The 16,302-nt window shown below is 40.4% G+C and overlaps 1 protein-coding gene across 12 annotated transcripts in view; it reads right to left on the reverse strand.

Annotated features, from left to right (window-relative positions):
* The window catches only part of LOC119655711 (Down syndrome cell adhesion molecule-like protein Dscam2), a 411,078-nt gene that overhangs the window by 63,903 nt on the left and 330,873 nt on the right, over nt 1–16,302 (reverse strand). For all 12 annotated transcript variants that reach the window (XM_038061733.1, XM_038061734.1, XM_038061735.1 and 9 more), the window contains 8 exons: nt 11,772–11,891; nt 11,334–11,664; nt 6,936–7,831; nt 6,716–6,871; nt 5,975–6,658; nt 5,810–5,918; nt 636–812; nt 387–553 (listed from right to left, as the gene is read on the reverse strand). In XM_038061733.1, coding sequence (XP_037917661.1) covers nt 387–553; nt 636–812; nt 5,810–5,918; nt 5,975–6,658; nt 6,716–6,871; nt 6,936–7,831; nt 11,334–11,664; nt 11,772–11,891 — 2,640 coding nt within the window. The remainder of the gene's footprint in view (nt 1–386; nt 554–635; nt 813–5,809; nt 5,919–5,974; nt 6,659–6,715; nt 6,872–6,935; nt 7,832–11,333; nt 11,665–11,771; nt 11,892–16,302) is intronic.

The following is a 16,302-nucleotide window of genomic DNA, read 5'->3' on the forward strand; positions in this document are numbered from 1 at the left end:
TAGTGGCTGTACTCGTAAAACCTACTGAAAACCTTGTGGAAGACTTGGAATACAAAACGCAAGTGAACCCATTCACCGCATCATAACAGGTGGGATTTGCTATTATTTACAAACACATCAAATTCACTACGCACTTTCGATGCCAGATCAACGGAACAAGGTTGATATTTTTCAATATAATTCAAAATAAAAAAAAATTCAAAATTCAAAATGTTGCTGATCCCAATATTATAGCTTGTATTATATTTGAAAAATTATTCGATACAAAATGTATCCATAATGGACCATGTATTTGTTTTCGCTTCTCTCAAAAACTGTATCATCTACTTTTCTAGGCAAGCTATAAAACAAACCCAAGACAAAAGAAAATATAATCACATAAATACCTCCGGTAACGGTTAGCGTAGCAAATTCATATTCAGCCACTGTGAAACCAGCGGAATTGTGGGCGGTAATACGTAAGTTATACCAAGTTGCAGGTTCCAAATCCAAAACTACAAAGTTATTTCCAGGCTTGACGTTATTGGTGATTTGATTCCATTCGATTTGATCCCTGAAAGTAAAGTGGATTTTTAGTTGTTGGCATTTGATTTTGAAAGTTTTTCAAAAGTCCTTGAAGAAGAAGGCTTACTTACTTCTTTTTGTATTCAACGACGAAGTGAGACATTCGGCAACCACCATCATTCCAGGCCGGGAAATGTAAGCTTACGGAATTGGATGAGACTTCAATGAATCGTGATTTGTCGGGGGTAATTGGTTTTGAGCCCTTGGTACGTGTATTCATGATGCTGGAGGCTTCACCGGCGCCAATGCTAAAAAAAGTAATGTATGATAATTAAGGTAGATATGAAATATGCAAAGCTAAATTCAGCTCCTGAAAATAAATTACTGTAAACTTCTTAACTGAGATTATTTTGATACTTCTTACTGATCCCAGGATCATAGACACAATTTTCTTAGGCTCCATAATCTGATCAACATTATTCAGCTACACTTACTATCTTATTTTTATGTTGAACCGTACCATCCCGTATAACTACAACCATAAGGTTTTAAAACTAATGTTACCTCATTTTTAGTGTGAACCCAGATCACAGACTAGTGCCTCAGAAATTTTCGATTTCAATATTTTTTAAGATCCCCATTGTTATAAAGAGCAACTTATAACTTGTGTTTTGAGATGAGTTCTACAAAATTTGACCATCTGAGTTTCTGTACTTGAGTACGGTTAGCAGTCTCTACCTGATTGGGTAATATCTCACACATATTTTTGTTGTGAATGGTTCTCCATCTGGCTGCATTTATCAGGTCTTACTATTGTAAGAAAAATATCTACAACTTCGAACTTTGCATTCACTGGGTGAATATTGTTTGCAAAGGTACTAAAGTGCAGCCGAATTTACGCGTCAAAAGGACATGAGATAATCAACAACAATGGGGTTTGCCAAGTACGGAACAGAAGTAAAGGGTAACGATATTACCCGCAACATCTACTTAATTTTGTTTTAAAATTTCGAAGAACATAAACTAACTTGTGAGTAGTGAGGATTCACAGGGTCAGCAAACCGTTTCAGAGGATAACTTACCCTAACGAGAACAACCTCTACGTGAATCAATTAACATTAGAGCCATACTGTGCACTTCAGGTATGAGAGGTTTTGTTTGCTTCTTCTGTGAGTATATTTGAGCGCAGAGCTATCCCATTTGTACGTAGCTCGTAATGTATATGCATTTAGCAAGTCAGACTGTTCACTTTAGTATGATATTGATGTTTAGTTGCAGTAAATTTACACGTCGACTTTGAGCTACTGTAACTTTGTTAGTAATAATATGATTTTGATCAAACTTGGGAATAATATGGCTCGTAGGATCATAGGATGCTCAGTTTCCCCAAAAATATGGTAATATACTATTATTAACTTAATTTGAGCAGATATCGATATGGAGAATATTTTCAGACCTGGACACCATATAGTGGCAGCTTCATATTTTTTTCAGATTTTTCGATTGGTTAGTTTCTGAAAATGGGTCCATTAAAGAAATCATCAGTTTCCACCCCTCCCACTCCACGCCTTCCTAACAAATGTCAAAATTAAGACCGGCTTCGAAAAGTACTAATGGAGGCCTTTCATTTGGCATCCAACGAGCCAATACTCGGTGAAAAAAAATTGTACATCCCCCTTTGCATGTAGGAGGACCCCCTTAATCTCAACGTAGAAGGATATCACTCACTGCATGTCTGGGCGTTCACAGTTTCCAATTTCTCACCAAATTTCGTGCCAATCGGTATAGCCGTTTTTCTGAGAAAAGTGCGGGTGACAGACAGACAGACAAGTTTCAAGTGAATCGAACCTACCCACTGTCCAGATAGATCCCGGTGAAATTCCCGAGGTAACCACTGAAGAAGCTGCGAAAAAGATTGCCGAAAATAAACCCCAGGTTTAGATGGCATTCCGAATAAAGCACTGACAGTGGCCGTCGAAACAGTTCCAAAGTGATTCGCTGAAACATTTACGGCGTACCTCATACATGGGATTTGCCCGCAAGAGTGGAGGAAACAGAAGCTTGTGCTAATCCCGAAGCCAAATAAACTTTTGGATGATTCTTCGTCTTATAGACCTATATGCCTGCTAAACGGGATCGGCAAACTTTTCGAACGGGTCATCTATAATAGGCTTGTATCAATCACAGAAAAGAAGCTTGGCCTCTCAAACAGGCAGTTTGGATTCCGAAAGGCAAGATCTACTGTCAATGCCATCAGCACGGTGACGGAAATTGCGGAAAAAGCTTCGGAGACGCTATCGGAGTGACTATCATGGCACAAGATATTGATGAGATCAAGGCAATTTTCGAAATCAGGTCTTGGCGAGAGGAAGCTGGTCTGCCAGTCCCGGAGTATAAAACCGAAGTGTTCTTAATTACCAAGCGAAGGAAGCAAACGTCGATAAGGATCAGGATTGGTGAACACATTATACAGTCGCAGCCAACGCTTAAAAACCTAGGAGTCATGGTTGACCAAAGACTGAAATTTAAGTCCCATTTTGAAAATTTAGCAACCAAGGCTTCCGGAGTGGCTTTGTTGGCAAGAATATTACCAAATGTAGATAGTCCTAGACAAACCGTCTATTCCTGGTCTCGAGAGTTGTCAGCTCCATCTTGCTTTATGCAGCTCCAGTCTGGGCCCCGTCTTTGAAGTTGGAAGCAAATAGAAGAAAAGTCGCAGCCCCATACCGATTGAGTGCATTGCGAACATCGTGCGCTCACCGTACAACATCAGACGAAGCAGCTTGTGTGATAGCAGGCATGGGATGATTCACCTAAAGGCAGCTGGACACACAGGATTATTCCAGATGTCCCTAAATGGATCAAAAGAAGGCACGATGAGGTTAGTTACCACCTAACTCAATTCCTAAGCGGACAGGAAGGGTAGCGTGCATACCTTTATGGCTTCGGGCGTGACGACTCTCCGTATTGCCCGACATGCGTGATGATTCCAGAGAATGCGGTCCATGTTGTTTTTAACTGCCCGCGGTTCGCCACACACAGAGCCGAGGCGGAAATTGACGCCGGGGCATGGTTGACACCCGCAAATATAGTGGACTACATGCTAGCCTCTGAAACATCTTGGAGGGTGGTGGAAAAATTAAAGAAGGAGATCCACAATCTGCTGAGGAGGGAGGAGTAAACAAAACTGTCTGTCTGTCTGTCTGTCACACGCACTTTTCTCAGAAACCGCTATACCGATTAACACGAAATTTGGTGAGAAGGTGGAAACTGTGAACGCCCAGACATGCAATGATTGATATCCTTCTACGGTGAGATTAAGGGGGCGTCACCATACATGCAAAAGGGGGGTGTAAAATTGTTTTTCACCGAGTATAGTCATGTTGAGTATCGAATGAAAGGTCTCGATTAGTACTTTTCGAAGCCGTTGGCAAGGCGAGGAGTGGGAGGGGAGGAAACCGATGATTTCTTTAACGAACCCATTCTCAGAAACTACCTAATCAAAAAATTTGAAAAAATATGAAGTTACCTCTATATGGTGCCCAGGCCTCAAAATACTTTCTATATCGATATCTGCTCAAATTAAATAGTATATTACCATTTTTTTGGGGAAAGTGAGTAGAAACTCTTCTTAAGTTTATTCTAGAATAATAGTAGTAGTAGTATAGAATATAATATGAAACATGTTATCCCCAAGTTTGATCAAAATCGTACTATTACTAACAAAGTTACAAAGTGAACTTTACCCTATAAATTTACTGCAACTAAATATCATTGTCACCCTAAGGTGAGTGAGACATGCTAAATGCACATACATAAGGGGCTACTACAAATGGGAGACGCAGGGGTGTTCTCAGAAAATGTGATCATGGAATTGGCTTGACTCCTCGGAAAAATGACGATCATATTCCAGGCGGAGATATATGCCATTTCATTGGCAGTAGAGGATACTTACGACTGGTCGCACCCTTCGAATTTGCTCCGGCAGTCGGGCAGAGTTATCAGCACTAAACAGCAACGACATATCAAGCCAGTTGGTGTACGGTTGCCACCAATTGTAGTTCAAACTTGGCCGAGTAAACGAAGCATTCCTGATGTGAGTGCCAGACCACTTAAATATTATTAGTAATGAGGAAGCTGACAGAATGGCTCGCTAAGGGTCTGGATCCACAACGGTGGGGACAGAGCCAGCTTTTGACATCCAGTCATCCATTGTCTCTGAAAGGTGAAATTGCAAGGATTCACCAAGCCAGGTGGAGAAATTTAAACCTTTGCCGCCAGATGAAAAACTTTGTGAAGGAGCCCAGGGTAATTTTGGTTGTCTCCTAAGAGGTGGAGCATGAAGACGCTGGTAGGGTTTTTAACGGGACATTGTTCCTTAAACTACCATATGAAAAAAATTGGGTTGGACTATATGCAGCCGTATGAGGAGGAGGAGACCACCCTGCACTTCATATGCAGCCTCGGTGACATTTTCTTCAACGAAGAATCTGCACACTCTCCGCCTTTGGAGAGTCGGGAGGCCATTGAATAGGCGATTTCCGGGAATAGTATAATGGGCCTACCAAAGGCCTGATTGCTTGGAGCTGAGGCTCCGCCAACTAAACTAAATTAGTCTCATTGTTAAAGGAAGTCATGAAAATCGTTTTCGCAGATGACTTATGGCAGGAGATATTTCGGACAGGGCAGAAGGTAGACGTGATGTCAATCGCCATTCGCAAATTGGTAGTCACACAAACTTGAAAATTGAATATTTACTGTCAAGCACCTAGAGCTAACAATTGATTGCTCAATTTGATGGACTTGCCGGAGTACGCTGGTGAAAATTTAGGCCAAGATCGGGGAAGCAAATCGTTTGTGACTTAGTAACGATTAGAGCACATAGTGCTGTCAGGATAATTTACATTATTGTATATGTTATTCCAGTGGATATTTCGGCAAGTATGGTATGCAGCTTGCCTAAAAGAAAGAGGATGGATGGATACAAAATAGCATGGAAACCCCAACCAAAGATGCTTCTCCTACACATTAAAGAATAACCACAAAATGAAATGAGTTGGAATCTATTACAGCATGGTGTTATGCTCTTATATTCTGAGCTTCGGTGTTTACCAAAAGGTTTAAAATATAAATTGCTTTACTTTAGTTCGTAATTCGTGATGTACTTTTACAGCCTCAAATAAAGGAATACTCTCACACAAAATTGTTCCCAGCTCCTTTTTATGGAGGAAGTATAGTATACGCGCAATTTGTAAGCAAATTCCTTTGCTAGCTGTAACATTAATGAAACAAAATTTACACTCACTTGTTATATCCTGTAGCATAAATCTGGTACCGTGATCCGCATAGCAAGTTTTCAATTCCATGTTTGCGTGCATCAACAGCCACTTCCACAGTTTCCCATTCGCCAAATTCTGGAATAAACTCCAAGAATAAATGTTTCAGTTTTGGATTCGCATCAGAATATTACCTGGTTTGTAATGCAGAGTGTATCCGTGCAATGGAGCTGGATCACCTTCATGTGGTTTCAATTTAATAGTAATTGAATCTGTGCTTGTTCCTGATAAGAACACCTGTGGGGATTGAGGAGGAGCCAAAACAATTAGTTTATGGGTGATAGAATCTTTAGCAATTGAATTTTCTGCTTGGCATGTGTATTCTCCAGCATCCTGACGTGTAACTGATTTGATGAATAATGAACCTTCAGGCAGTTGTCGCATCCTTTCATTTGGAGTGAATTCAACACCCTTGATCTTCCATGTAATATCTGGTTTTGGGGAGCCGACAGCAAGGCAAGGCAGTTTAGCATCTTCTTTGAACGTTACAGTGAAGGCATCATCGAAGGAGGCAATTTTAGCAGGGACTTGATCGCTTGGCATTGCTGTGATACTCTTTGAGGGTTGACCTTCTCCAATTACGGTACTAGCTGTCACCCAGAATTCGTATGATTTTCCTTTTTCTAATCCAGATGCCTCGTAGCTCATTTGGTAGTTAGGGATCTTTTGACTCTTTGGTGCACCTTCAGCTCCTTCGGCTTTTGTGTAGACAGTGTATTGTAGGATGAGACCGTTGGGTTGTGCTGGTGGACGCCATGATACCAAGATAGCTTCACTTCCCATAACAAGGGCTTTCACGTCGGTTGGGGCTTCGGGGACTGAAAGCAAAATAGACAAGTTGATAGTATTTTGGTTTTAAAGTTATGAATTCTAACCATCTTGTTCAGTTTGGCAATGAATTGGAGCACTTCGGACACCATCTCCGCCAGATGTGGTTGCTGCAATTTGAATAGTGTAGTTTGTGAACTTTTTCAATCCATGTAAAACAGTTTCAGTTTGACCGGTCCTCTTGTAGTCCTTGTTCTTATCATCTGTCAATAAATGGTTATAATCGTACCTCCCTTATCGCACTTAAGACATTTTAATAGGTCTTACCAAACCATAAATCAGTTGGGGCATAAACAACTTTGTAGGTCTTAATAACTCCATTGGCAGATTCCAAGGGTGGGCTTACCCACATAACTCGAATTGTTTGTGAGGTCAATGTGGTGCATGTAGTGTCACTTGGTGGTACGCTAGGGGTTCCTTCAGCAGTGTATTGTTTCTCTTCTTCAGTCAATGGTCCGGCGCCGACTTTGTTATAAGCTTGAATCACGACTCCATATTGAGTGTATGTTTTGAGGTGGCTCAATTCCAAGGAGTGTTCCTTTCCTTCTTCAGTTGAGAAGTTGACATCTTCAAAAACGTAAGAATTGTTAGTATTAGCCAATCGGTATCCAACGTAGTATCCAAGAAGTTCGCCATTCCATTCCGGTCGTGGTGGTGGTTTCCAGGTTACTTTCAGGGTTGTCTGGTTCAATGGTTCAACTTTAACGTTTTGAGGTTTGCCAGATGGAGCTTCTTCGGCAGTGATAATTGTAACAGCTTCGGACGATTGAGATGAGCCAATTTCGTTTTCTGCTACGATTCGGATATTGTATGTTGTGGCCGGGCTGAGTTTTTGTACTTGAGCTTCAGTGGTGTGTCCAGGAACAATGACTCTGTCAATTTCATCCCATGATGCGCGTGATCGTTTGAATTCAATGATGTATCGTTTGATTGGTGAGTTTCCATCGTAGGGTTGTGCCCAGCTCAATTGTACAGTTCGTCCAGATTTGTCTAAGACTTTTAGGGCATATGGCATTTCAGGGACTTCTTGAATGATGAGGTTGATGCTGGAGTCGTCACTACCGAAAGCATTGGTGGCTACACAAGTGAAAAGGGCAGAATCTGTTCGTTCAGTTCGTTTGATTGAGAGACTTGACATGACGCCAGTTGAAAGAATTTCTTCCCTGAGAATAGAAAGGGTTAAGGTTAATTAAACCGATCAATTTTCATTTGATTTTTTAATGTCATTGGATACTCGGAGGGTAAGATGAAAGTGACTACTAGGACTTTATGCAAGGTAGTATGCTAGGCTAGAGACTAATATAAGTATTGGTATATGCCTTCAAAAGGAGGGTACCACGTACCACAATTTCCTATGGGCCAAAGTAGGTTAAGCAAATATTTACAGCACTCTGGAATTGGGACCTCTTGACCGAGAATAAGAGAAGGAAGTTTAACGATATTTTCAAGTAAAGCTTAACGACACTTTCAATCCTACAATATTGTGGCGGAGATGTTGGGGTCAGAAGCAAATTGGATCACGGTACACGTCAGTGCCGATGGAAATCTCGACGAATGCATGATATAAAAGTGGTGCTGTAGCCCAAAGCTTTCGCGTGAGTTGATATCTCATGGCTATGCTGCGTTTGCGTTTTGAACAATCTTGAGGACATTTTGACGACTCTGTATATTTTTTGGCTATTCTGAACATTTAGTGTTCCATGGTTGTGAGTTGTTAAACACTGGAGAGACGCACTTTATAATTATTATGGCATTTGGCCGGGTTGTCACTTGTGCAGTTTGTTTGTTGGCGGTGCCTCTTGTATCATATGTAGTAGTTACGTGTGGCGTTCCCTGTAACTTGTGTGTCATTTTATTGGGCTATTAGCAGCATTTTTGGGTCTCATCACTCGCACAGTTGAGTGGAGACGGACCGCCCTCACGCATGATCAGGTGACTTCGTGTTGGGGGAATGGCTCAATAGTAGTGGGGTACATTGACCGTTCATAGCCGTACACTCAGGACTCGGCAGAGGCATGGCCGTTTAAGTTGTCCAAGGGCACGAAGTGTTCTTTGATGCCATCGAGTCTTAATGTATATTACTATGTGCCACACTCTAACGGGCTTCGGTTTATCTGGCCGCGATATTCTTTACGGAACCCAAAGCAGAGAGAAATGCAAAAGCTCCTGAACATCAGGAGCTTAAGTTGACACTATTGTTCCTCCTCCTGCTTTGAAGGAAATGTTAATATTTGGCTGGTCTTGAAGCAGACTCCGAGGCAATTAATTTGGCGAAGTTGGTTTAAACAATCAATACGGAAATCTCTATACTGGCAATTATGAAGACCGGATATTCAGGGTTGTTAAACATTAAGGTAGTGTCCTAGGGATTGGCGCAATCATTGATGGTAATTGTTTATAATTGTAGAGGAGTCACTCTTTGTCTTCCGATTGATGGATTTCTGGCCATGAGGGGCCCTATTTATATGACCGAAGCTACCATGTTTGGTATAATAAGTTCATAGATTGACTTTAGATTGCCCAGTTTCTTTCAAATTTGGAGCACTCTTGGTGATTCTATTGTCTTTTGTTTGATTTTCTTTTATAATTGCCTTCAACCTGCTTCCTGGATATTGCCGAAACTGCGGAGAAAATCATCATACGATGCTACAGCTCATCAACAGCGCAAAAGTAGGTCCCAAATGAACCACCTTCAGTGCCATCTTCCTAAATTCATTGAATGGTATGTTGCAAAGTAGGCCCACCCTTGATTGATCTCATCCTTGACTTCGCTCTTAATCCAATGATGAGTGCTCAGTGACGTAGTCACAATTTTCAATCCCATTGACTTTGTAGTAGCCGCGACAGTTCCAGGCAAGGTCTTGATCCAATCTCTTTGGATAGCCGACTATGATTAAAATGAGTGTTTCCAGAAACTATGGCTCAAACATTGTTCACATTCAGAGGTAGCCTGGTCGATATCAACCGGCTTTGCAACTGATAGTATTTAAGCTTGGGTTCCAGTCACATCACAAGTCGGCTTCTCGGATGTCACAATAAAGGTATGCTGCGCTATCGCCTAAACTCGGATTGAGAACAGGGACCGACACGTAACGCCTTCATCATGACGCATACGGACGTGCAGGCACAAGATGGGAGGGTACGATCACCAAGCTTGAACTTTAGCGTTGATACTGGCCCCGCTGATCGACGATGAGCCTTCAGCTCTTTCCTTGATGGATGCCCGGCCCGTACTATGGTGCGACCCCTAGGGTATTGTCTTGTTGCCTATGAAAGTATCCTGCAAGGCTGCACGCTTACGTGGAAAATTATGTGAGAAAACTCCAGGCTCTCCCCTTACGTAAAATGGCTCAAGAATAACGCTGATTGCTCCAGTTGTGGCATATTAGCCGTAGACTTTCTCGAGCTTTCTCTCTGTTAACAAGATCGAATTTGGCTTACCTCATTGACTACAATTCTTGACGCAGACATGGCAGTACCATCCCCAGCGGAACTGGAATCTACTAGCCCCAGTGGGCTACTCGACCCTTAGTAATCGCTACATACGGAACTATCGACAGAGCCATCTCTCATACTCTCACATATGAGGAACACAATTTGAACCCGAATATATTGGAAGCACGATTAGCTACATCAAGGATGTCGAAAATAATAGAGGATTAAAGCGAGTGGTATAGTACATTGCGTAGTAATAGTACATTACCTAGTACATTGCGTGGTATGTACACACATTTAGTGACCACTCCTTAGCAGAGCACCATTGAAGCAGAGTGCCTAATAGTTTTAAGGTTATTTGCTGGTCAACGGCTAACCGAAAGAAACAAATTTTAAATACTGTATTTCGGAGCGTCAAAGGGCGTACACTGACGAAGGGGGCAGTTGGGTCTCGTGATACACTAATTGTGGCTTCAAATAGAAAATTTCAAAATGTCTAAGTTCGACTGTAGACTATTTGGGAAGCTATAGAGGAAGACAGCTTATGATCATCGACTTAAAGTAAGCAAGAGCATGTGAGGGGGAAAAGGTCATTGATGAAGAATAAAAGTAGTAGTCCATCCAGAATAGATTCCTGTGGTACACTAGGGGAAGTGCTAAAAGAATGGAATATGCAAAATAAAAAAAAACGTTACAGGATAGATTAGAGAGGCAGAAAGAGAGCCTTGACAGGGAAATGTTAAGTGGGGCGAGTTTGGACAGAGGCAGTTTACAAACTCAAAGGTCTTAGAAAAATTCATGCAAATAATGTGTTTTTTTTTTTCCAGAAGGATCATCACTTAGTAAGGCAGTGATGCTCTTAACCGATAAGAGAGCCATAATAAGCGGTTAATTAGTCGATGAGATATCTAGCGAAGATTTTGGAAGCGGCGAAATAGGACCGTAATTCTCACTTTTGTCTATTAATATGACAACCTCATACGCTCTTACTAAAAATTATGTAGAGAGTGAAGATCAAGATCAATTCATTGATTAGTTTTCAGTAAAAATTGGTTAGAATCGCGATTGGATCTAACACTAGCATGTTAAGGGACAAAGGAGGTATGGGGACAGCATCTAAGAGATGGGTGTGCATTTAGAATAAGGTTGATTCCCAAGGAACAGAAGTTAACCGACTAGAGGTCTTACTCCATTAGCAATGTGTTTTGCCCATTTTTCAAGATTCCTTACCTAATTGTATATCTATTATCAGTCTTGGGGTCCAATCGCATATTATTCATGTTCCATAAGATTCCAATAGGTTTCTCGCCCTTAGCCTCACAGTGCAAAACAGCTGGTTCACCACGTCGTGCAGTTTGGTTTCTCAATTTCTCGGTGAATTCTGGAGGAGCCTGGACACTAATCATAATCACAGCACTAAGTCCTGATCCAATTCCATTGATGGCCTCGCACAAATAGTATCCTTCGTTATTCTTTGCAATATTGTCAATGAATAGAGTTCCTTCTTCAACACGGATATTGTCGTTTTGTTTAAGGTCCTTGTATTCGCGGGGAGTATCGCCTTGAAAAGATAGAATTGAAAATTAGTTTTGGGTTTGAGATTCAGTTCGAAAAATGGAATCTAGTTTCCTTTTCGCTGGAAGGAGTAGAGTAGGTTATAGTACTTACCAACAGCTTTCTTCCATGTAACTTGTGGTTTTGGGAATCCATCGGCCTTACATTCAACTTTAGCATCTGATCCTTGTGCAAAAGCTTTATCTGTTGGTTCGAGAATCCATCTTGGGGGAACTGGATGGTTATTTTAAATAAATAAAAATTTTATTAGTTTTTATCCTTGAATCACTGAACATTTTTATAACTTTTGCATGCTTTTTTTTCAAGTTTATAGAATTCAATGATTATTTTGAATTGATATAAACTTGATTGTGACCGGACAGACAGACAGACAACAATCAAAGGTGCTTTCAAATTTTTAAAAAATTTAAAGTTAATTTATAGTTATAATGAAATTTGGGGCTGAAAAACTGGTGCAATGAAAGCATTTTTGATTGCTATTCCAAAAATGTTGGCTTGATTTTCAAATTTAAATATCTACTTACCCCGGACGCCGCAATATTAACGATTTGGATATGTTTAACTGAATACCCTGACCTTCTTCTATTTGCATTATTTGTTAGTATTATATATATGTATTAGATAAAGTACACAAACCAGGTTTCAGTTTGGTTTTTGCAGTCAATTCAGATAACTCATTTCATATCTGCTAAAAAAACGCTGTTTCGATCTTTTTTAAAAAATTTTCTCAGCTTTTTGGTACTTGGATGTCTCAAAATTTAAGATGCTACTCTTAATGTTACAATGGGTTTCACAGCCGCAATTAGCCGATAGGTATTAGCTTTATTGTTAAACGAAATCTGCAAGGTGCAGTTAAATTGAGAAAAGACTTCTTCCTGTCAGTAGACCCTAGACAATCTGGCTTCAACCCTAGGACTCCGAGGTACGTCTGATATACATTGCTGGGAAATGGTTGAAAATCTTTCATTTATGCATTTGAGAGTCATTAGATGCTAGCGGAAATTAATAAGCCGTTAACTATCATCACAAAATTGCTGATACTGGAACAAGGATATATGCCTGCGTTGTTGATTTCCAGGGTTACACAGTATCTGATTTGTGAAAGGATTTGCATTCATTGCCTTAACAAAAACCTTTCCAAAAAGGGATTAAAAAATGAATCAGCATTGTTTGTTAGAGCTGCTAATATCAGTCCTAGAGCTCGAATTCCATGGAAAGCTGTCAAAAACGACTCATTACGTCATTCTGTTCACAGAAGCTTTAAAAACAGAGTGCTTGGCGTAATTCTGAAATAATCTTTACCCAGTTATTTCTCGACTTAAGTTGAATTAGCCTTAAAGGCAGTAATTAACCGGCCTTATTTAAAATGTAGTAAGTCTCTACGTGTGTTCACTTTCTGCTGGTAAAAGATATTTCCTGGAGGAAGCGAAAATATCATCGCAGAGAAGAAGCACGGATTATGACAGTATCTCACAAGAAAATTGCAGAAGAGAAATAATCTACTTATTTTATGCAGTCTGTACTAGAAAACATGGTTTGTGTATTTTTTGTTTACAGTTCGAATTGTTTGATGAACCCCGTCTATTCTAAGCAGGATTCTAATGGCAGAAGCTTTTGCTGGATGCTGTTCGGGGTTACATTAATACCGAAGATCCGGGGAGAATGGGAGTAAAATCTAAATATTAGTACAATTTTAGCATCTGGAGGAGATTACAGAAACCTCCCTTTCTGGCCCTATAATTTGGTTTGGTAGACTGAGGAATGGCAAGTCTGGAAAGTAGTTGAGTTGTATGGGGATGCAAGATTCACAGAATTTAGGAAAAGTTCGTAGACATGGCCTTATGCACTTTAGACATTATATTCGTAAGCTACCAGACAAATTACCTGTTTTGAGAAAGACTTTTATACAGCAAAGATCTCCGAAATTCAGCTTTTCAACTAATGAAAAAAGCCATTTCTGTATTGGCGTTGGTCATCAAAATTTATGACGCATTTGGGTTTCAACTTAGCTCTTAATTCAGGCAAGCACCGTTGGTTAATACAATATTTTGAATTTAAAAACTTGATTACTACGAAGTGATTCGCCAGGAAAAATTATATGGTCCAGAACAAGGACCGCCCGCGGTGGTTTCACTGGGTCAAAAGTGAGGTGTAATTTAAGTGAGATGCTAATCTGTGGGTATTTCCACATATGACCGCATCCAATCAGTGTGATTTGTGAGACTTATACCCTATTAAGGACGTCTGTCTCGATGAACCACCCACACTTTGAAAATAAAAGGCTTTCATTTCGACTCTGATAATTAAAGACTGACAGATTTTCCATTCCTTCTTTGAATTTGTTGTTATGCATTTTCGTAGCAATATTGATCTCAAAAGCATTCACTCCTCAGAATTGTCTTTTGTAAGGATATGGCCATTTACGCATATACTTATCGCCAAATAGACCTTAAAGATCGCAGCTTTTCTCATACTCGAAGAAGCTTTCACCAATGACTAAAAATTATCCTTTCAAATAAGCACTTGACAGCCTCGTGCTTGAAGAGTTAATTCGATGTTGTTCTTTCACTGATCACTGCAACTTCGCCCCTTTTAAAAATAAAATTCAAATTAAAAAAGGAAATTCTTTTAATAATCGCAGCAAATGAGCGTGTCTAAGGGGATTAAATATTTTTATTTACACTGAAGGACAATGAGTTTATTTGGGGTTGTTAGAGTCTAACTCTAGAGATACATAACAGATAATCCTTTTTATACATTCACTAATAAGGGCCTACGCCGCAAAATATTTTCTCTGGTTTCGAGGTTCTCAAATAAAGCGAGGTCTCCAAGGAGTTTTTTCATTTAGGGTACTTTTTTGGGGAATGGGACGTGGTTACATATTCAAGCTGCATTGAGGCAGAAATACGACCTTTTTCTTCGTGAATGTCCACTAGATGGTAGAAAAAATGTGACAACTCCAGTCGTTGATTTTCATGCGTTGGTATGTGCGGCAAAGTGGGCGTCCATGTAGACGAGGCGGTTACTATGTAATTCTCCCGGCTAGCCAATGTAGGCGCATCAACGTGCTTTCCTTCAGGTATTAAAGGATCATTTTTAACGTAGTTCAATCGATATTGAAATGATATTCATTGTACTGCTTGGCCTAGTTTATTGCATGTGATGTCCGATAGTGGCAGCCAGATAGTGAAAGCCGATGTCTGTAGTGTACTTAACGCCATTGGTTTTAAATCTCTCAGTGTTCTCGTTGAAGTTTCTGTCAGTTTTAAGACCCGTTTGCAATTGCTGAATTGCTACTTTTGGCATTTCTATCAAGCTCCAAGTTTGGCTATCGGTAAGTCACTTGAAATATATAGTCCTAGAATGATATAGAATGATACCAGCAATCATTATTCGTATCGCTTAAGGAGCTCTAACATCGTAGACAGTGATATCTCGTCCAAATGCTTTTGTAAAGGCTAAATGAAGAGGGATCTCTTCATTTAGCGGATCTTAGGGTTCCATTTTTCGTGACCTTCATACCAAGTGCTTCTAATTTGGACAGTAGAATGTTCGAAGTGCCCATCTGACACACCAGACCGTACCGAGGTGACTTGGCGCAATTAAAGTACTTCGAGGTAGGTTTACCCCTGAGCTATTAATTGGGGTGACGGTTATTGTATCATAATTGTTTTTAACGTGGTGGCTGACGACAAAGACGAACTTGGACCTTTCATGATTAGCAATACTTCCCATTAAGATGCCTCTGGTTAGAAGTAGGAAGGACACGCAGTAGACGAGAATATCTTATAATCAAGGCGTGTTCGCGGTATTTCTAGCAAAAAGTTTTTAGGAATTAAAACTAAACATCGTCTCCGTCGCTAGTAGTAAGTTTGTGTTCCGCTAATATCGATGTTTCAGGTACAATTTTTTTCCTTCTTCAATGCCGGGTGTATATTCTTATCACTGAGTACACCCTCATTTTGAAATTAGACGAGTTGAGGGTGAATGGTGTGACTTCGGCTCCTGGGTCCGAAGTGGAAGACATTCTACTTCGACAGGGACTGACATTAGCAGCGTTTTCGAAGGTAAGGCTCTTGCACGTGTGATTGATCCTGTTCGGTGAAGCCAGTTCCCTGTCGTAACATCAGCTTATTATCTATCGTTAGGATGATTGCTATGCAATTTCCATTTGAACACCAGGTCTCTGTGCAACCTCATGTTTCCTTGTTATATCATAGAAACAAAATTCGGTAAAGTTTGGCCTTACTGTTGTTACCCATAAGTTAGCTTTTTTCTTCTTTGGCCCTCATTTTCGAAATTATCTCTAGGGACGTGTTTTGGTGAGATTGCCTTTGGCGTCATATGAATAGGTGGTTGATGATCGCCGCGTTTTCTGGATGCTGGTTTGCCGCTGGTACGATTCTTGATTTCATCTTCAAAATTTGTTCACTTCTAACTTACTCTGTGATGGAAAAATATTTTCATTTAGTTTGGGCGCACAAAGAGAACACTATTGAGGTATATCTTGATCTTCCAATCTCCCTTGTGGGCCCCGATGCACATGCTACTTATCTAGGTGGCAGAGACGGTTCGGCATGTCGTTCAGCCGTTTGATTGATCATGTAGCTTTTGGCCTCGGACT

Source organism: Hermetia illucens, chromosome 4, assembly GCF_905115235.1.
Source record: "Hermetia illucens chromosome 4, iHerIll2.2.curated.20191125, whole genome shotgun sequence".
In the NCBI taxonomy this organism is placed as follows: domain Eukaryota; kingdom Metazoa; phylum Arthropoda; class Insecta; order Diptera; family Stratiomyidae; genus Hermetia; species Hermetia illucens.